Source organism: Tasmannia lanceolata, unplaced genomic scaffold (genome assembly GCF_043159265.1).
Source record: "Tasmannia lanceolata isolate RefF3 unplaced genomic scaffold, GAP_Taslan_0.1 ptg000011l, whole genome shotgun sequence".
Classification (NCBI taxonomy): Eukaryota; Viridiplantae; Streptophyta; class Magnoliopsida; order Canellales; family Winteraceae; genus Tasmannia; species Tasmannia lanceolata.
In genome coordinates this window covers 6,950,198-6,973,183 of record NW_027518688.1, presented here as the reverse complement: position 1 = coordinate 6,973,183, position 22,986 = coordinate 6,950,198, and the positions used below count along the sequence as shown (strand labels likewise).

The following is a 22,986-nucleotide window of genomic DNA, read 5'->3' as shown; positions in this document are numbered from 1 at the left end:
GGATGTTCCGTGCTAATGTTTTTCCGTTCATGTGAGGACCGCATACACCGGAGCAAATATCTTCTAAGATTTATGCGGCTCTATCTTCATTGACACAAAGGAGCTGGACTCCGTCAAATGATCTACGATAGAGGTCTCCTCCACAAATGACATATTTGGATGCTAGTTTCTGCAATGCTCTTTTTTCCTTTAAAGATGACGTGTCACTTTATTGTCAAAGGACGGACCTTAACCCCTACCGAAATGTCGACCATGGATGCAAGAGTGGCCAAAGCATCAACGAATCTCTTTCTCAATCTAAGGATGTAAGTGAAACTGATGTTGTGAAAACTCTTTGTTAGGCGCGTAAAGTAAGTGCGATACGGGATCAACCTATCTTCTTTGGTGAGCCATTTTCCGTTTGTTTGGCAAATGATTAACAGGGAATCTCCGTACACATCGAGGTCTTGTACCTCTAATGACAAGGCTGCTTCTAGACCGGCTATGCAAGCCTCGTACTCAGCTATATTGTTGGTGCAGTCAAATTCTAATTTGATAGAAATTTGTATGTGTTCATCCCGAGGTGAGACAAGGACGATACCAACTCCTCTTCCTCTTGAGTTTGACGCTCCGTCAAAGTACATAGTCCATGTAGTGTCACTGGGTTCATCTCTGATCGTCATAATCCCTTCATCTGAAAATTCACGGCTCAACTCTGTATCTTCAGTAGGTGCATCAGCTAACTGTTCTGTGATGATTCTACCTTTGACAGACTTCTAGGTGACATATGTGATGTCAAATTCTTACAATAACAACAACCAACGAGCGGTTCTGCCAATTAGAGCTGGTTTCTCAAACAGATACTTCATTGGATCTATACGAGATATGAGGACGATCCTCTATGATAACAAATAGTGCCTTAGCCTTTGGGTGGCCCACACTAATGCTAGACAGGTTTTCTCCAACTGAGTGTAATTCAGTTTATATTCCAACATTTTCTTGCTGAGATAATTAACTAGCATTTATTTCCTAGATTCTGGATCTTCTTGTGCCAACATACATCTGAGAGATGTGTCCGTGTTTGAAAGATACAGAAGGAATGGTCGTCCGACGACTGCTGGTGATAACACTGGTGGTGATGACAGACATTCTTTGATTTTCTCAAAAGCTAGGTGACATTCGGGGTTCCACTGCTTAGAAGCATTTTTCTTCAGAAGCTTTAAGATCGGTTCGCATGTACTGGTAAGCTGTGTTATGAAATGGCTTAAGTACTGAACTTTTCCCAAGAATCCTCTTATTTATTTATTTTGTTTGTGGAGATGGCATCTCCTGAATCGCCTTGACATTGGCAGGGTCTACCTAGATTCCTCTGTGGCTAACCAAGAAGCCTAGCAGTTTTTCAGAGACAACTTTGAAAACACACTTATTCGGATTAAGCCAAAGCTTGTATTTCGCGATTCTTTCAAAGAATCTTCTCAAGGTTTGTATTTGATCTATCCGATCTTTGGCCTTGACAATCATGTTATCAACGTATACCTCTACTTCCTTGTGAATCATGTCATGTAAGAGGGTAGTTGCAGCCCTTTGATAAGTCGCACCAGCAATCTTGAGATCGAATGGCATCACCCTGTAGCAGTAGGTTCCCCATTGTGTAGTAAACGTTGTCTTGGTCTTGTCCTCTTGAGCCATCTTTATCTGATTATATCCAGAAAAGCCATCCATGAATGAGAGCAAAGCATGACCAGCCGTGTTATCTACGAGGATGTCGATGTGTGGCAAAGGAAAGTCATCCTTCAGACTGGTTTTCTTTAGATCTCTGAAATCGACGCAACACCGTACTCTTCCGTCCTTCTTAGGTACTGGAACGGTGTTTGCCAACCACTCAGGATATGTGACGACCTCTAGAAAATCTGCTTTCAGTTGGTTCATCACTTCATCCTTGATCTTGAGGAGCCACTCAGGCTTCATCCTTCTGAGCTTCTGCTTCTTAGGCTTAGCTTCTGGGTAGAGAGGGATATGATGCTGGACAATTTTCTCACTTAATCCTGGCATATCTTTGGATGACCAGGCAAAGACTTCTTTGCATTCTTTTAACAATTTGATTAGTTCCGCACGCTCTTCAGGGGATAAGGTTTTGCCAATCTTTATCTCCTGAAGCAGGGATTCAGTGCCTATGTTAATAGTTTCAAACTCATCTTCTAATGGTTTTGTTCGACGTTGCTCCATTCGTTAGATTAAGTTTTTAATTTTGAGGGGAGTTTCGTCTGTATCCTTGTCTAAGGAGGTTTGTTCGATATTATTTAAAGCATTAGTTTCAAAATCATCAAGAGACAAAGACGAGTACAGAGAAAATTCTTTAATTGATTCATAAGATACATCGGAAGAACTGACTGACGCACCTTCTTCAGGCTCAGTTACATTTGATATACTTTCAGAAGATGAGTAAGAAATCAGAAAGGGAGTCTGACTTAGAGAACGAGAAGTCTATATCTGAAGGGATAGCTGCAATGAGGAGTGGGACAAAAGTATCTGTCAAGCTGGAGAGTTATGAGTTGCCAGCATTAGTAATCATACTCTGAAGGGAGAACATTGGAACAGATTCCCTTACCATATAACTGTCAAAAGGTCTTCTTGGAACATTGATCGCATTAGTACCGGTTCAAGGTAATCTGCCCAATTGAACTTCAAAGTCTCTACACGTTCGTACTACTTTCTCCTCCATAACAAAGAAGATCTGAAACCCAGGAGCCCTTTCTCCAGTGATAAGATGTGTGGACCATTCTGGGAAGCCATAGTAGGGGAAGTTGTAAGCCCAATGGTTCCATCTTTGGCATTATCTTCTTGTTTTGATGATTCCATACACAAGTGATTTTATATCACTAATGTGTTTTTTATTGTCTAAGTTGTAGATCTCATTAGTGTGCAATCAAGGAAGCTTGGATCAAGGCTTTGAAGCAATATTGGAATGCATTTGGAGTGCCAAAGCTAGGATGATCCAAGAAGCATGGTGGACTTGAAGCCTTGAAGATCAAGAGAAGATTGAAGTGCTTTTTAAGTCAATATAGTTTGTACCCCTCTCCTTGTTTTCACAGATGTCAAAGGCACTAAACATAGGTTAAAATGTATTTGAAAATAGATTTGAAAATGTAGGAATAAATCCCAAAGACCATGGCCCAAAAGTCCCTAAAAGTTTTTAAAGTAAAAAACAAATTTCATACAAGGCCGGTCAACCGGGCTATACCGGGCGATCGCGAGATGAAATCTGGAATTCCAGGCATCTCAAAATTTATCAGGCCGATCGACCGGGGTAGTCCCGGACGACCGCGGTTATGTTTCTGTTTCAGCAGAAATAATCCAGCATGGTTTGGGCAGACGACCGCCAAGGGTCGGTCGACTGCGTAAAGGTTTTGAGCCAAATTTTTTGAGCGAACAGGTAGTCCTCGCCGGACGACTGCCATTGGGTCGGTCGACCGCGACGGTAGAGATTTTAAAAATAAAAAGGGCGCCCGATAAGGGCGGGCGACCGCTGTGGCCCGGTCGACCGCCCGGCCTGGCAAAAGAAACGTTGGGGCTTTTTCTTGTTGACTTTTTCAACTCCGCTTTTTACAGTTTTACCCCCAAACGGTCATATTTTCAAATGAGCTGTATATACACTATCTAAACCTTTCTAAACGATCTTTGAACATTATTTTGAACATTCTAAAAGGTCAAACCAAAGTGTTTTAGTGCCTCTCTCATATCTAAGCAAGGAAGTGGAATAAGGCTTATATTTGTACATCTTCATCCATTCTTTGTAACCCTTATAAAGAGATTTTTAGTTTTCTTTCTTTGAAGAACATTGTATTTTGGTGAGTGTGAAGAGACGCGTAGCCATCTCAAGAGCAAGTGTTGGAGATGTGGAGCTTTCTCCGATTCATGGCGAGTCTTGCGAGGCGGAGCCAAACCTTTGTAATTGGGTTGATTCCCCGCCATTAAGAGAATCCGTAGTGAAATCACCAAGAGGTCTTGGTGGAGTGGAGTAGGTCCTTGAGTGATCGAACCACTATAAATCTCGGGTGCACTTTCTCTATTTCTCTCAATCTCTTTATTTTGTGATTGTGCATTTGTGGTTTATTTTTATTTGTGTTTAAAGTTTTAATTTACCATTTAGTTTTTCATTTCCGCAATATTTTTGGCAAAGTTTTTAAAATCCAATTCACCCCCGTCTTGGGTTGCCATCTACCTTGGGATTTCACTTGGTATCAAAGCACAAGGCTCTTATTTAGGTTTAAAAATTTCAAAAATAAAAGAGAAAAAGATAATGGCAACCCCATCCGGATATGTTGAAGGACAATCCATTTCTAGAGCCCCATATTTTAATGGTTCAAATTATGGGTATTGGAAAACCCGGATGGATTTCTTTTTACAATCTTTAGATTTTGAAATGTGGGAGTTAATTGAAGATGGATACATTCCTCCCACAAGTGATAGAAGTGAGTAGTCAGCCGCTCAAAAGAAGAGAGCCGCATTGAATGCTAAAGGAGTGAACACAATCTTTTGTGCTCTATCTCCCGACGAATTCAATCGGGTGTCTACTTGTAAAACGACTAAGGATATATTGACAATCCTTGAAACCACTCATGAGGGGAATTCACAAGTCAAAAAGTCTAAAGTTAGTCTTCTTGTTAGTGATCTAGAAGCTTTTAAAATGAATGAAAATGAATCCATTTCTGAAATGTATTCTCGTTTTACTAATATTGTTAATGAGCTTGAAGGTTTAGGTAAAACCTATGCAAATTTGGAATTATTGACGAGCTTCTTCGGTGTCTTCTATTTAGTTGGGAACCCAAGGTCACGGCGATAGAAGAATCTAAAGATCTTGACAATGTGAAGCTAGATGAGTTAGTTGGATTCCTCATTACTCTTGAAATGAAGATGAAGAGAAGGGAAAACCAACAAGTCGAGGCTTCAAAACTCAAGGAGAAAGACAAAGGAAAATCCATTGCCTTCACGGCCAAATCATCATCTTATTCCCCAAGTTCCGATAGTGATGAATTGGAAGCTTTTAAGAAGTTTAAGAAGATGTGGAAGAAGAAAGGAAGAAAAGATAAGAAGAGAAATGAAGAAAAGAAAAAGGAAGAAAAGAAGAAGAAGGAGGACCCAATAAGATGCTATGAATGTGGCAAACCCAGACACATAAAGCCGGAATGCCCTCTCCTCGAGAACAAGAAGAAGAAATATGGGAAGAAGAAGTTTAAAGCACACGTGGCAAATTGGGATGGGCTTAGTGATAGCACTAGTTCATCTTCAAGTGAGAGCTCCAAGGAAGAAAAATCAAACTTCTGTATCTCAACCCATGTTGAACCGGCCATATGTCTTATGGCCAACATCGAAGAGGATAAAAATGAGGTATGCTTCCATTCATCTTCTAGTTCAAGTTCTAATGATAATGAAATATCTTATAATGAAGTTTGTGAAATCTTGCATTTGCAAATGTCAAAAAATAAAGCTTTAAAGAAAAATATTTCTCATATTAAAAAAGAACTTGAATCTTTAAATCAAAACTTTTCTTCTAAATTTCAAGCCCAAGCCAAAATGGAAGAAGATTTAAAGCTTGAAAATGAGACCCTTAAGGGTCACTTGAGTGGACTTGAGACTCAAGTTTTGAAAGCAGTTTTGAGTTTTCAAAACTTGGCAAGTTCATCCAAGTCTTTTGAAGATGAAAGATTTGAGTTTTCAAACCATGTAAATCATCTTCAAAATGAAAATGAGAGGCTAAGGATGTGTCTCTATGGCTTTATGAATGGAGATAAGATCATAGACATAATCCTTAAAAAGGCCAGTGTAAGATCTAGAAGTGCATATCATAATCTAACTAGCCTAGCTAACCCCTCAATTCGATGTCATTATTGCGGCCTTCATGGGCATTATCAATTCCAATGTGCATCAAAATTGAGTAGGGATAGCATTGGGACCAAAAGATCTTGGGTTCCCAAAGCCCCAACTTAATTTCATTTTGAAATTGGTTTAGTATTAGGGGCTTGTGCTAAATCTTGAATATCCATTGCATTTGATGAATTAAAGCCCAAGGTTCAAATGTATTATTGGCTACTTGCTTTCCTTGGCATGTTTTGTCTTTAAAATAATTTTAAAAAAAATCCCTCTTGTTTTGAGTTTTTACCTTTGATAGGGGGAGTTATTTTTATAAAAGGGGAGACCTTTAACTTATATTGTATATTTTTTTATAATCCCTCATCTATTATATTTGTCAATAAAATAGGGGGAGTTATATGTGTGCGTGTTTTCCTTGATTTAGGGGGAGTTTATATATTGCATATTCTTTACCTTGATTCTTGTCTCTTGCCCCATTTTTTTGTTGATGCCATAGGGGGAGAGAAATGTTTGTGCTTATTGGCAAATCTCTTGTGAATGTCATCATAAAAAAAGAGGAGAATGTAAGCCCAATGGTTCCATCCTTGGCATTATCTTCTTGTTTTGATAATTCCATACACAAGTGATTTTATATCACTAATGTGTTTTTTATTGTCTAAGTTGTAGATCTCATTAGTGTGCAATCAACGAAGCTTGGACCAAGGCTTTGAAGCTATATTGGAATGCATTTGGAGTGCCAAAGCTAGGATGATCCAAGAAGCATGGTGGACTTGAAGCCTTGAAGATCAAGAGAAGATTGAAGTGCTTTTTAAGTCAATATAGTTTGTACCCCTCTCCTTGCTTTCAGAGATGTCAAAGGCACTAAACATAGGTTAAAATGTATTTAAAAATGTAGGAATAAATCCCAAAGACCATGGCTCAAAAGTCCGTAAAAGTTTTTAAAGTAAAAAAAGAATTTCATACAGGGCCGGTCGATCGGGCTATACCGGGCGACTGCGAGATGGAACTTGGAATTCCAGGCATCTTGAAATTTAACGGGCCGGTCGACCGGGGTAGTCCCGGACGACCGCAGATATGTTTCTGTTTCGGCAGAAATAATCTAGCATGGTTTGGGCGGACGACCGCCAAGGGTCGGTCGACCGCCAAGGGTCGGTCGACCGCGTAAAGGTTTTGAGCCGAATTTTTTGAGCGAACAGGTAGTCCTTGCCGGACGACTGCCATTGGGTCGGTCGACTGCGACGGTAGAGATTTTGAAAATAAAAAGGGCACCTGATAAGGGCGGGCGACCGCCACGGCCTGGCAAAAGAACCGTTGGGCCTTTTTCTTGTTGACTTTTTCAACTCCGTTTTTTACAGTTTTACCCCCAAACGGTCATATTTTCAAATGAGCTATATATACACTATCTAAACCTTTCTAAACGATCTTTGAACATTATTTTGAACATTCAAAAATATCAAACCAAAGTGTTTTAGTGTCTCTCTCATATCTAAGCAAGGAAGTGGAATAAGGCTTATATTTGTACATCTTCATCCATCCTTTGTAACCCTTATAAAGGGATTTTTAGTTTTCTTTCTTTGAAGAACATTGTATTTTGGCGAGTGCAAAGAGACGCACAGCCATCTCAAGAGCGAGTGTTGGAGACGTGAAGCTTTCTCCGGTTCGTGGCGAGTCTTGCGAGGCGGAGCCGAACCTTTGAAATTGGGTTGATTCCCCTCCATTAAGGGAATCCGTAGTGAAATCACCAAGAGGTCTTGGTGGAGTAGAGTAGGTCCTTGAGTGACCGAACCACTATAAATCTCGGGTGCACTCTCTCTATTTCTCTCAATCTCTTTATTTTATGATTGTGCATTTGTGGTTTATTTTCATTTGTGTTTAAAGTTTTAATTTGCCATTTAGTTTTTCATTTCCGCAATATTTTTGGCAAAGTTTTTAAAATCCAATTCACCCCCCCTCTTTGGTTGCCATCGACCCTGGGATTTCAGAAGTCTTCTCCTTCCTTACAGAATTGATCATTGAGGGTCAGCTTGATGTCTGGCATTGGCATGACCTCTCCAGCTTCTCTCTATAACCTCTTTCGAGTTAGATCACGATACATATCTTGTTCCTCCCGATGCGTGTTGCGATAGTCGAGACCGGTTGTCCCGACATTGTAAGGGAAATGAAGATCATCAAATTGAACTACTCCTTACTGATATCGACCTACCCCATTCTTGGGATGTATCCCTTGATCTTAAGCGTGGTGGATACAACAAGGTTGATATTGTGAGAGAGTGGAACCAATTCTTCTTGGCTTGTTCCCAACTGATATTGGTAACATCGATATGGAAACCGTTCAGGTAGACACTTTCCGCTGCTGATTTCCCATGATGATCTGACAGAATGGTGCCTACTTCTAACTCTTTGTCGCCTCGGACAGTGATAACTCTGTTACCTTTCATGAATTTGAGCTTCTGATGTAGAGAAGTGGGTACAACTCCCAATTTGTGAAGCAAGGGTCATCCTAACAACAACTTGAATGAGGGCTTGATGTCAAGCACTTGGAATTGAACATCAAAAGTTTCACCAGCCATGAAGATGGCAGTAGGGAGAGTTCCGACTACATCTCGTTGGGAGTTATCCTAGGCCATGATGCCTTGATCAGACGGGATGAAGTCACTGGGACCAAATCCAATAGCTGTGGCCGTGCTTAGTGGGCAGATGTTCAAAGCAGAACCAATGTCCACGAGTACGACATGTACCTTCTTCTGATTACATAAAACAGTAACAAGGAGATGCTTGAGTGATTCTTTCCTTCAGGGGTCAGATCTTGATCTGAGAATGAGAGGGCTGTAGAGGCTCTGACTGCTGCAACCAGATTCGTAAGCTGCTCGGGTGTAGTGTCCTTCGACACTTGGGAAGTCTGCAAACTTTTGAGGAGAACCTCTAGGTGTTTAAGGGATACCATGGTAACCCCCATGGTGAGATGTCTGCCTGAGTCTTGCTGAGCTGCCTGATGATGTTCAGATCCTCCTTATCAATCTCTATGTTAACAACCTTCCGTTTGACAGCGTCTGATCTGAGTTCTGGGGGTTTGTAGTTCCTACCACCCCTAGTGAGATGTCCTACTTCTGAAGTTCCAGGATCGTTAATTCTGCAATCTTCTAGCAAAAGGACAAACGGAGTTTCGTCTATTCCAGCCTCTTCTAGGTCAAGAATATAAGGTTCTTCATCGAGGTCTGCACTGATGGCAAGGGGATAGGGTTCCTCTTCCCCAATTTCTCGTATGTAATTGTTGTTATCGTTACCCCACGGATAGGGTTCGATAGTACAAATTAAGGATGAGAAATTGATCTGCAAAGGTTCGGTGAAGATGGCATTTGTAGTGGACGAAGACAGGTTATGATTCAGAAGAGGGTTGGTATTGATATTTGGCCCAGAAGGGAGAATGAATTGCTTCTTTTCAAGAAGGTCTTGGATAGCATCTTTCAGAGTGAGACACCTATCTGTTTGGTGTCCTCTGCTTTGATGGTACTCACAGTACTCTCTGTTGTTCCAGTTTCTTAGCAGAGGATTGGGAGGTGGACGAGGTGCAAGTAGAAATATTTTCTTCGCTTGGAGAAGTAATTTCATGATGGTGGTGAGGTTGGATGGTAAGGGAGTGAATTCCCTGGGTGGCTTGTTCATAATGGCAGGTCCCGGAGGTGCATTGTTCTGTTGCCAAACGACTGGAGGTTCAACAGTTTCTGGAACCGACTTTGTTTCATTGACTTCCTTAGACACGGAAGGCTTTTTGGGCTGAGCATTTCTAGATTCGGAGGAGGCTTTACTGAGCCAACCACAAGCCATAGAGTCCTCAATCTTGTTGCCGGTATCTATGAAGTGTTTGAGGCTGGTGAAACTCTGAATGGCCATGGGATGCTGGAAGGACAAGGTCAAGTTGTTGCTGCATCATGTCGATCTGCTCTTCCTCGGTGGGCCGCTTGAGCATTTGAGCCGTCTTATGATGCCAACGCTATACAAAATCGAAGAAGGCCTCCAAGGGTTCTTGCCTGGTGGTCTGAAGATCTTGGCGGGAGGTTTCAATACCGTCTTCCTAAGAAAACTACTTGATAAACTCATTCATAATGCATTCCCAACCCAAAGTAGGCAATTCAGGCAGACTCAGAAGCCATTTCTGTGCTACACCTTTCAAAGACATTAGAAAGACGGGGCGAGCTGTTCTAGTGACAGACCCTGTGATTGCAACATGCTTTCAAATACTACGAGATGGTTACGAGGACATCCGGTCCCATCGTACTTGTTGATGTCATGCCATTTGAAGCTGGCCAAGAGCTGTACATCTGAAAATAATTAGACGTCTCAAAAAGATAGTCATGTTGATCTTTGAATCTTGATAACCTTGAGGTCCTGAATGAGCTTGGCAAACTTATCTTCCCATTGTTTCAGAATTTGGGAAAAAGGATGATCCTCATCCACATATTGTTCTACTAAGAACGGGTTCGGAGGCTGAGCTGTAGACTGGTTAGTGGGTTGAACAGGTATGGTTTCCTGAATAGGAGGAGTTGGTTGTTGAGGTATAGTGGGTACCATAGTGACCTGAGGAGGTGATCTCAACACAGCATTTTCTTCTGAGACTTGGCGGAGATTCTGAGTTAGTTTAGCTACTGCATGTTGCAGTTCATGGATAACCTGAGGCTGGTCCATAGGTTCTCTGCCATGATGGTGAGCAGAGTTGAAGGACTAGATGGTCCTAAAATTTCTACTGAAGGAGTAGGAATTGAAGGGCTAGGTAGGTCCAAGGGTCTTTCTAAAAGAGGCTTGGGTATGGGCCCGGGCTTTTGACTTCTTGGGTGCAATAGTTTCAAGTGTAAGAGCTTTCTACCTGCAGATGGGAGGATATACTAGTTTTAGATTTTATCCATGCAAGGAGGAAGAGCTATGCAAGCCATTGGACGAGTACAAATAAAACCTTTATTTCATTTATATGTCTGACCAATATTTTACATTTTGTACAACAAGGCCTGTGCTAGCCTGACTTATAGCACTATTTTTACAAGACTTTAGCAAAAAAGGAAAGAAAATTGTTATTTTTTGTACAGAAGTAGTCGATAGCCTGGCAATCTTGAGTTGGACGGAAGGTAGCATGGAGTTAATCGGCTTCTAGGGGCTCTTCATCCGGTGGGATGTGTGCAAGGAGCGCGGAGTAGGAGTCCGGATGTATCCTTTCTCCACTTGGAATATAGATGTCGCTCAAGGGGACTACTATGCGGTTTTCCCATGCTGAGTAGAGAGTTCTGCCGAGATTTGAGCTAATTTCTCTTGGCGGATAAAAATGCGAGAGAGGTTCCCATGGTTGTTGTTTTCCTCCGAACTGACGCATGATCCGGTGAGGAATGTAGAAGGACATGTTCTCTAGATCAAGGATATAGACATACTCGGTTATGGCGGTTTTCATGGTGAAAGAGTTATAACCCAAAGCCCTACAAGCGATATCATAATTGTCACGGGTTTCTAACCAGTCATGCCACTCAGGTACACTATGAAAATGAACTTGTGGTTTCCATGACCCAAAGTTCGAGATGAAAGGGGTAGTCCGGGGACGAGGGACTGCAATGCGAAGCTTTAGACACAACCAAATGTAGAGAAGGGTTGGGCATCCTGAAAAGGGAAAGTGAGGGTACTTAGAGACACGGTCTAATCCTCTAAAAGTTTCAGCGAGTATAGTGGGTATCGGGTTGGCATCTAGTGACAACTGGTCCACAACACTGAGAAGGCAAGGGTAACTATGTTATCCTCTTGACACATAAGGAATTTGGTGTATACACAAAGTATATATGCCTCATGACGACATTGCTGGAACGTCAGGTCCTCTAAGTCTCCGTCTGGGGCATAGGTATCAATGACCCTATCTAAGTAAAGGCCATCTGAGGATACGAAATCCTCTGGGTTGTGTCCTGGTACGCAGACCAGTCGAAGACACATGAGTCTATTGATTCCATACCTAATTTCGGGACGAATGATGGGCCCGTTTTGCAAGTACTGCAAAAGAGTACAACATTCCTCGAAAGTGGGACACACTTCCTGAAGACCAAAACAAAAGACATGGTATCGGGAATCCCAGCATTTGGTAGCGGTTTTGAGGAGGTTCCACTCTATTGGGATAGAATCATACAGGGGGAAGGTTTGCTCATGCTCTGTGAGATGATTGAACCATAAGTAGCTTCTTGACTCACCATAACTTTGAATCCATTTGGACATCATTTATGCAAACATGGTCTGTTCCATACAGAAGATAACAAGGAAACTTTCCGACAAATAAAAAGATAGATAAAATACCTATGCACACACTTTTTATTTATTCACATTTCGTTTCTCTTTTACACAGAGGCCTTTAACATACTATTTACAAAGCAAAAACAGGTAAAAGAAAAGAAAAACGACGTTCTCTATCTTCTACATAGGTTGATCAGCGACCGAGAGTTAAGATCCTGCCAGCGACTTCTCTCTGTAAAGCAAGGTAATATTCGGGTGACACTTCATTTCCTTGGGATGAAGAAATGCTGAGGAGAGGGACAATATTTCTCTTTTTCCATTTTGAGGCAATCTTACTTGCCATCCACTAGGTAAATCCTTCTGGAGGGGAGAAGTGATAAAGGGGGCGACAAACTTCCTGCCTGGCCCCATACTGGCGCCTAATGCGATCTGGGATATAGAAAGAAGTTTCTTTTAAGGCCAGAATTTTAACATAGTTGGATTTGTGGGTTGTCAAGGCAGCGGATGCGTACCCATCCATCTTCCAAAATATGTCTCCGGATGACCGGTTTCCTAACCAAGTGATCCACTTAGAAATGGTATCGAAGCGCTGACCAAAAGCCTAAGAGCTAAAGTTAAAAATGGAGATATTATACAGGTGTTAGATTGGTTGAAAAACCCCGAGCAAAATCGTTACACTTTTGCGGAAGAATAAACCGTGTAGAATAGAAAATTTGCTCTAACCTAAGATTCCTAGGGACTACTTGATTTTAATGTGATTTAATAAACATAAATATAAATACCATATTTTGCTGATGAGAAGAAAAACGTCTGCGCGATCTACTCCTCGAAAATCCGCCAACGATCTAATCGATGCGAAATGAATTGAAATCTAAATGGGGCGTGGCCAAGTGGTAAGGCAGCGGGTTTTGGTCCCGTTACTCGGAGGTTCGAATCCTTCCGTCCCAGACCGCTTCTATCAAAACAAAGTACCACATATCCTTGACACCAAGAAAAGAAATGAAAAAATGGTTTCTAGAAAAGAAAGGAATTTGCAGGAATTCCTTTGTAATAAGATTCGAATTCCTTTGTTACCAAAATTATCGTTGAATGATCCATTTACCATCTTTCCTTTCGGAGGAGTCAAAAAATACTATGATGGTTCCGTTGCTTTATATATTTATCTCGTCTGTGATTCAGCAAAGAACTTCCAGGAACATTTGGAACTTTTCGTTTCTGAACAGAAGCACCGTTTTCAAGTAGTCTTCGATTGATTACGTATTAATCAATACCAAAGTCATCGTTTAATAGCTATTTGGCTTCAACCTCCTCCCCCCCAAAAAGTGGAAGATCTAGTTACGATTAGAAATAAACCGCAAGTTGAATCGATGGATTCCTTTCTTTGCATGAAAGATCTTGTAAACAACTATTTGTTTACTTTATAACCTGGCCTAAATAAGATTATAATATGGGAATATGTATTTAGATCAATGGAGCTTTATTGGATGTTTGTCTTTGACTTAGAACAGACAAAACTAGTTGATGGAATTGAAGAAGAAGAGAAAGACTTTGAAATGTCTCTACCAATTTCCAATACATGGAATTATAAAAGAGCTCTTTCAAACTCTATTCATTTGTCTTGTATTTATAAAGTTCTCAATTTTCATGTACACAACCCAAAGCTTTTAGAGAAATCTCACAAAACATGGAAACCAGCCAGAATTAGAAGCTCGAAACAAGCTAGTTGGCTTTTTCAAAATAGAAACCAAACAATGTGGCAGTGTTTTTAGAAATTCTTGGACTTTTACAAATCCCTAAATTTAGTTTTTTTCAAGTAAAAACGTGGTTTCTTTATTTGATAAAAACAATCCCAAAAAATGTCTAACACATTGTTTTCTTTTTCAACATTCCCACTATAAGCCCATAGCTCAAATTTTGACCTCATTTTTAGACAAGTAAATGGCCGAATTAGAAACAATCATGAACTACAAAGTTGTAGATCTTTCAAGACCCTACAAAACAAGTACTTGCACTTTAATTTTTTACATACATGAGTAAGTTATGATTGTTTTAGTAAAACCAGTCTATAAGCTAAACTTACAATTATTTATTTAATTCTTTTAATTAAATAAACATATTTCCTCCTATCCAATGGGATAAAAAAATCCATCCATATTTTTCTATAATTCCCAAAATACCCTTATGTTTTATTCCCAATTTATCCCATAGTGCATATACACTCTATACATTTTATATATCCTTTCAATGCATCCAATGCCATGAAACTAGTTCGTGTATGCAACTAAATGAATGCAAGACCATCTAATAGATAATAATAGGTCAATCGAGTAGTGAGTGGGATCGTAGTAGGGATTCAACGGTAGATCCTACAGAACCCACAAGTGGGCCCTACTGTGATTATTGCTCCGTAGCCAATGCTACAATCGCATTGAGTTAGTGGCCTCCATCAAAACGTAACCCTGAAGATAATCGTCAAATCATCATACCCCTAATCACATCAAATGTGCAAGTCCTTTCTCCAAGTCCACATCTACTGAGTTGAGTCCTAGGGGGTGGACATTAGTTACCCCTGGGCTCACTCGCGGTATACCTTTCAGTCAAGCAGTGTTGGCCCGCAAATGCATTTGCTAAAATATTTCAAAACTTATTTTTGTGAAATCCTTTTTGATATACACTTTATCAAATCCACCTGGCTACGTATTTTTCTAGGCCTACTGCTTTGGCCAAAACCGTAGATGTTATCCTATAAAATAGGTGGAGAATTCCATATCGGGTATCACTATTGACCTCGAAGGTTTGTTCAACACTCTAGTATTACCCTCTAATGACTCCAAGAGAATCACGGTTAGATAAACCAAGAATGAGAGACTCGCCAACAGACCAATATGACCCCTCAGGTCAAAGGACATGTAAACGGTCCTGTTTGGTAGAATAGCTCAACTATCTCCTGTCCACAAGCTATTCTAATATTATTCCGTTCGGTACGCAATCTCGTTATCATACCCATTCTATCTTGCTTAGGGTCCACTGCCCAAGTGATTGAGATAAGTCACTCCACATCACGTGCATGTCGACAAGATAGATGCTAGTTGTATACAGGAGGAGGTGTCCAACCTTGACCCCAACTAAGAATTATAAAGGTCTGCAAAGAACTGGAATCCCATATCTCCTTGCTCCCTAGGATCTGTGAATCCATGAGCATGGGTTTCCTACTTTGCTATCTAAGGACGAATACGTGTCAATAACAAGTAGCATGTCACACATATTTAACTTATAGTTACCCATTAATTGTCATGAAAAGAAACTTTTATTGATTAATAATATGGGTTTGCAAACATAACTTTCGACAAAACTACTATTTGCGCATCAGGCTAGGGTAATGACATCCCTAGTAAGAGCAGGCATTTTATTGATTAATAATATGGGGACACCTTTTTAGACTCGCTCGACAGGCCCGAGGTGGGCCAAAGGTTTAGTGTATTCCTATTTTGGAAGATGCTCACATCTCTCATGAGTAACTGGTTTTGGCCTGCCTAACTGTAAGCTCAGCATGCCATATGCGGGCATGGTAACATCTACATGCGTATGCTGGGCTTATGCATTGTGATGAAGGCTTGAAGGTTCCTCTTGTCGAAGTGATCAAACAACCCTTGCCAGGTGTGCCCTAGCGCAGCGGGAAGTTTAATTCATCATCATTTTAACGCCACTACAAGGGGCGACGTGCAAAGAGGTGGTGCTATCACATCAAATGGAGGTGAGACCAACGGCAATCTGGTGATGAAATCCCAAAAGTTACCGAATCCGTTTCAAGTGCTAGTCACTCCCGAGGGTAATAGGTATGCAAGCAGGTGATGAAATCCCAAATGGTGTGTGCGTGTTTGGATAAACTAAATAGGTAAGCCTAGGTGAATCCTGGGGCATTTTTGCGCAATTGGCGGCAATTTTGAGCATTGGCACTTGCAATCCCTGCATAACAAGCATAACAAGTATATGGTACTTGAAAATAAGTCTAACATTTGTTTTATTTCGCATGTTAGGAGCATTCGCAACTTGCGAAGTGTTCGCAACTTGCAGATACCCCTAAAGGCTACATCGGGTTAAGGATAACCCTAATAAAAGAGTAAAAGCCAAATTATTTAGTTGAATTCTTCGACATTGCCAAGGTAAGTTATATAGAGTTATAACCTTTTTTTATTTTGATAACAAGTCCGCTGAAAGAAAAATCAAGAGGTCCCCAGCAGAGTTGCCAGTCTGTGGGAGCCGTTTTTTCCCTTGCTCGTAGGACCACAGGGAATCACCACATCAAGTTCTCAATGGAGTGTTTATTTGATCTGTGTTACTTGTGGACCAGGGATCGAAATCCTAACTTCGTAAGAAAGAGAAACTCAGAGTCTCTACCTAGGTCAGGACCTAGGACCCGTGCCAGTTCTTCTAAGGAAATGAGTAATGAAACTCGAATTTCGTTGGAAGAACAGTAACCAAAGTGGTTCTTTTGCTCTGGGCATACAACCTTAAATTTTACCATGTTTGTTTAAGGCATAGTCCTTACAGATATCTGGGTAAGGGTAATGATTACAATCGGGGAAGGTTTTAGGCACCCCTCTTGCTCGGACGAATCCGGTCTCTTAACTTAGATTGGCATTTTTCGAAGGATTTAACCAGGATAACTTATCTTTTTATCCTTTATTTAGGTTATGCTTAATTCCAGGATGTAGATGAAGTGAATTTACAAAAAAAGACAAAAAATAAATGGTAGTTATCCTGATCGATGTTGTAAGTTGTATACGGTTTTCGGAAGATCTCGCAACTACTCACGATCAGGTTAACTTAAATTAAACGGAAAAAAGACAGTGCAGAAAGAAAGGTAGAGGGATTTATATTATAAACTCTGGGCAAAGGGAGCCGAGATCTTATAATGTCAACACCTCGTACCTTACTTTGTAAAGGAAATTACATAAAGTAAAAGAAAGGCAGAGGGATCTATAAATATAAGTAAAGTGGAATCCTCTAAGCCGTGGTGGTGCCACGTGTCAGCCGCTCTCTATCCCGTATATTAGAAAGGTTTCTAAAATCGCAATTAGGGGCGTCTTTGGCAAAGTATCTCATTCTCGCCTAAATCGCAATTACCGCCACGTACCACGTGACTTTTAGATTTTCAAAATGACTTTGTAGTTTTCCCAAAAAAAAAAGAGATTTGCATTACCTCCCGTATAGAAACGGACTCCTCCCATTCCACGTTTCCATTTGGTTCCTTGATTTATCATGTGCTTATCTTTGCAACTAATTTCCAACGTGGCAACTCCAAATTCACAGTGATTTTTTGCCTAAAAAACAATTGTTCCCTCATAAAAATAGGTAAGAAAGTTTAAGCTTGCATGGGTTCTTTCTTTGGTATATGAGTAAAAAGGATATCCACAATGGCTGAGTCTACAAATTTTTTTTTTCACTGCTCACTACTTGAAGCTTTGATGTCTCTGGCAAGTCTGAAGAAAATGTGCCTTGCCTCTTCTCTGATTCCCAAATCTGGATCTACTTTGAATTTTCTTCTTATTTCAGAAGGTGTACTCTCGCTCTTCCAGTGCCAAGCACTTCGAATTTTGAGAGAAAATGGATAAGAATGAGGAAAAGCCTTCCAAAGTCTCGATCAAACAAGACTCAAATTATTCAAGGGACTTGAATAACTTTTGATTCACCCTTAGATAAAATGTATTATTTTTTTATGGTAAGGCTGATCACTCTTAGAGTAATCTCAAAGACCATTTCAAGAGGCTCTAATTTCCTCCGTCAAGATTTCCGTCATGGTTACCCTCTTTAGATTGGTCAGTTTTGATGCCTCTAGTTTAAAAGGATATCAGGATCCTACCCTATTTAGGTTGCTTCTCTGTCTCCTTGATTTCTCTCTTCAAAAGAAGTCATAACTTTTGCTTTTCAAATTTTCAGTCTAAAAGACCACTTGTCTTAACTTTTGCTTGTTTCACTAGAAGGGCTTTCTAGGTGGGCTTTGGTTCAAAAGGGTAAGATGTTTCTTAGGTTCAAACGATTTGGACCGAATCTGGTCTTTCCAGACTGCCTACGTACCCCAAAAATGGAGGATCAGATCCGCGTAGTTTGCTTTTTGGGGTTTAACAAAGAATGGTTTAGCTTTTAGCTTCAAAATTTTGAAAGGGGAATGATCCCCAAGGTTGGCCGAATCTGAATTAATCAGACTGCCTATGTACCCCTGAAGAGGTGGGGATTAGGTCCACGTAGTGTGCATAAATGCCCTAGGTTTATAGCTTATTTGAAAGAAATGTTTAGTTGTAACTTTTGGCTCAAAGGGTTTACAAAAGGATTTTTAAACGCTGGGATTTTGGCCATAAAAGTTCAAACGTCCAAGGATGGCCTCCTAGTGTATTTGGCGTAGAAGCTCTTTTGCTTAAGGTTCATAGACTATGAATTTTTTTTTTCGAGGAGTCCGGTGGCATGTCAGGCAAGGCTTCAACTATGGTGCTCCATTCTCTTCTCAAGATCTTGAATTTATGCTCAAGATTCTTCAACTTTTATTTGTGTCCAAATGGTGAAGATGATTCTCATATGCGATCTATCTCATTGAATCCATCATCTGGGTCTTTGATATTTCAAAAGAACTGTCATAAGGACACATTCCCTTCCCTTTTGTCTTTCTCTCATATTCTCTTTTCTTTCTGGATATTAAAAATGTGCTTATTCTTGAAATATTCCACCTCGGAATCATAATGAAAACACACAGCCCAATTGTTCTTTTTAGGGTTCAAATCTATAATACGATTTCCTTGCCTGAAAGTCTTCTCTCAATATCTCATCAGCTCCACCGGATTTCTGACGCCCATCTCTCTTGAATTTTGCTCTTCGACCTGATGTCTAAAACAGACGGAGTCTCGCTTTACACAACACAGGGCATTCACCCGGTTTATCCTTATAAGATCAAGCAAGACTACTTTGAATCTCTTTAAATAGGTTTATTAATTCTTCATGCTCCTAGGGAGATAAAGTTTTGCTAATTCATCTTTCCCGAGTTTCGAATTTCGATACCACTATCAATGGCTTTGATTTCTTCTTCAAGTGGCTATGCTCGATGCTTTTCCTCTCGTTTGACATTTTTCAGATCTCGAGGGGAATTTCGTCTGCATTCTCATCCGAGAAGGGTGTCTTTAGTTATTTAAACATTAGATCTAAGAGTGAATCATAAAACATTGAAGATACATAACCAAATGCTTAATTGAATTGAAAACTTTGAAGTACATAGATGATTCACTGACACGCCTCTATGGGCTTTACATCAGATTCGACATAAAACAAAACATTGACTTTAAATACGAAAGACTTGACAAACATGACACATTTTTTTTTAACATTGACACTACAAGATTCATCAACTTTCAACCTAGGAGTTGGTATAAACTTCACAAAGAACAAATCTTGAAACAAGATACTTGACATATGACTCTTGAAACATGACACTTGAACAGAGGCAAGAAATTGGCACTGAAGTTCATAAGTAACACGCCTTCCTCCATGATAATGCTGGCTAAGAAGTTCGACCCTGATTCAGAAACCTTGGAAAGGGTGGTCCTCTAAAGTCCTGTTGACTTGGCCCAAATTGCCTTTGAAAACTTGTTGGTGACATCACCTTCTCTGCCTCAACATTCTCATGAGATTCACCCTCTGTCATTTTTTCTTTTCCCTTCGAATTATTCCCCGGCTCTGAAGTGACATAAGTGACGGGATCTCTGGGAAGTTGAATGGTTCTTTCAAGTGTCTGGTTAACAAAAGCATAGATTTCAGCGAGAGCAGAAGGGTCTTTCTCTATCCAGTTCTGGATTGCATGTTTCAAAGGTAAACAATTCTCCGTCAGGTGACCGATTCTCTATGATACTCATAGTATTGATCCATCCTCCAATAGTTGGGGAGTGGTTTAGGCACAGGTTTAATATCGGGAAGTCTCAAACAACCTTCACTGACCCATTTCTTCATGATAACTATAAGAGAACATGGCATTTGGGTGAATTCTCTTTCCCGTTTCTGACCTATCTTTTCTTCCTCTACCACTTACTTCTTAAAAGGTTGGTGAGATGATCCAACATTCTTAATCTCCTTCGGAGCAATGGAAGGCTTCTTAAGAGGTTGGCGAGAAGGTCCAACACTTTTAACTTCCTTTGGAGCAATGTAAAGCTTTTTCCCGTTATGCAAATCAACATATCTATCAAGGATTAAACTCTGAACCGAGGCCTCTTCTGTCATAGTAGCCATATCAATAAGTTACTTTGGAACAGAGTCACGTTTAATGGACAAGTGCTGCATCTAAATTTGCATCTCCCTTACTTCCTCAGTTAGCATAGCCATCTGACCAAAGAGCTTGACCATCCAGTTTTTCATTATGACAAGTGTAGTCCTCTCAATAGATTCTTCTACAGTTTGAGTGTTTGGTGGGACAGTTGGTGTTTCAGAAACAGGGCGAATGAAGGATGCAGGATTCAAGATTGGTTCTTCAGTGGATATGGCATTTATTGAGGCTAAGAGTGGGACAGGTGTGGTCTCAGAAATAGGGCGAATGAGGGATGCAGGATCCAAGATTGGTCCTTCAGTAGAAATGGCATTTATCGAGGTTGGTGGTGAGACAGCATGAGTGTTCAGAGGCCCTGAGGTAACATCATTCTTTTTTATTGTGAGTCCCTCCTTCTCAATCCTATCTTGTACTCTATGCTTCAGCGTAAAACATTTATCAGTCGTATGACCTGAACCACGATGATATGCACAATATAAATTCTTTCTCCAATTCTTATGCAGAGGATTAGGTAGGACTCTGCGTTCCGGCAATTCAATCTTGATGGCCTCGAGCAATTCCCTGAGAATGTAGGATAACGAACAAGGGAGCGGGGTAAATTTTCTTGTTTTCTTTTCTGCCGATTTTCCCCTTCCAATACTGTTTTGACTGGAGTCCTAACAGAACTGACATTATGTACCTCCTTTGGCTCAACCATAGGTCTTTTCCCTTATTTGATATCAGATACAGTCTTGGCCCTCAGGACTTTTGCTAAAGCATCTTCAGTCTGGGTTCACATTTTTATTAGATGGTCAAAACTTGGGTAGTGCTGAGGTGCCATGAAGTGAAAATACGGTGAAGATAGACTTTTGATCACCAATTTAATCTGGTCTTCCTCAGATAATCTCTGACTTAACTGTGCCAACTTCCTCTTCCATCTACGAATAAAAGAGGTGAAGGTCTCCTGAGGACCTTGTTTCAACTGTTTCAGATCTCTCTTGGTAACTTCGATACCTCCATTGAAAATTGTTCGACAAGTTAGTTTGTTATGGCCTCCATAGTTATGACTTCTTCAGGCTTCAGACGTAAGAACCACTATTTTGCGATTCCCACAAGGGATACAGAGAATAACTGTGCCATCTGCTTGGGGTTGAGTCCATGTTGTTGGAAAAGCTTTATGAGCCATCCTACATGACTCCGAGGACACCCAGTCCCATTATATTTATCATAGTCAGGAGTTTTGAATTTAGGTGGCAGAATAGCCTCAGGGGGTTATCATAAACTATGAAATATCGAACTTCTTTGGCCCCTGAAAATGTCATATTTTCTACATCTTGAGCCAACTTTCTGAACTTGTCATACATCTCCTTCTCCAACCTGTCATACATTTCTTTCTCTTTGTTGACCATAGGTGCACAATGTTCCTCATCATATTGCCCATCCTCTAAATTGATTTTAAAAGGTGAAATTGTTGGTCTGTTCAAATCTGGAGATGCAACTCGAGGAGATTGTGGTATTGGCCCTCCAGAAGCGGAGGCCTTTTCATTATTCTAAATTTTCAGATGGGTGATCTCCTCTCTCATGCTTGCCATCTCTTGAATGGCTATCATAGGATCAACTGAGTCAGCCATTGGATCAGTCTCGAGTGAGTATTTCCGGAAGTAAAGTATTTCCAAAAAGGAAGTAAGGGTACTCTAGGTGTGACAGAAGAATCAAAATAAAGAACGAGTCTAGATACCGAAGAAGGTATAGACCAAGTGGGTTTTAACTAGTTATCTCTTGTTGGAGCGACGCTTGCTCTCTTTTAGAATCCTGAAACGGAGGTTAAAACACAAGGTTAAATGAATGATAATTGAGATAAATTATCTTGTACAAATAGTGTTAAGGATAACCATGAACACACTTAGTTATGAAACAGGTAAGAGTTAATCTATGAAGGTCAAAGAAAGGTACGCATTGATGACATGACCTACACCAATAGGGTCTAAGGAATCCACAATCTACTCATTTAAGTCTTCGTTGGATATAACTGTTTTTCTTTTGGGTATGAAAGAGTGAGGAAAGATAAACACCCCTAATTTAAATAGGTTTCGATCTCAGCAACTAATCATGCACTCAAAGGGTACATGTAAGATCAAACTTTTCCGTCAATGATTTCGATATGATCCAAGGGTAAAAGATATATGATAAGTAAAAATGGATCAAATGAAAATTCAATGGCTCAGATAATAGACCAATGGTCATAAGAACGACAAAATTAGGGTCAAGGATCAGATCTAAAATCTGAATAATGGATATCAACAACTGTACGATCAACATGATCAGAAATGATAGATCATGGCCACAAAGATAGCGGACAAGCCATCGACTAGATCTTAGACAACAGATAAACCGACAAGAATTTAACCTAATAACAAAAATTTAACCTAATAAGTAATATATACATGTAGACACCCCATTTTGACCAGTCCCTAAAACCTCCATGTTTGTGCAAAACCCTCACAAAATCAGAAATTTATGGCCCCAAATTCCACCCTAAGCTAGGTTAGGGTCCCACGAAGGTCTCTTCAAAATTTCGTTGAAATTCGAACAAATTTGCTTAG

At 40.3% G+C, this 22,986-nt stretch overlaps 1 protein-coding gene across 1 annotated transcript; it reads right to left on the bottom strand.

Annotated features, from left to right (window-relative positions):
- Positions 1 to 203: 203 nt before the first annotated feature.
- LOC143885836 (uncharacterized) lies at positions 204 to 2,205 on the bottom strand. Its single transcript, XM_077389888.1, has 2 exons — positions 1,360 to 2,205; positions 204 to 755 (listed from the first exon to the last, which is right to left on the bottom strand). Exons 1-2 carry the CDS (start codon positions 2,203 to 2,205, stop codon positions 204 to 206), a joined length of 1,398 nt encoding a protein of 465 aa, XP_077246003.1.
- Positions 2,206 to 22,986: the final 20,781 nt, after the last annotated feature.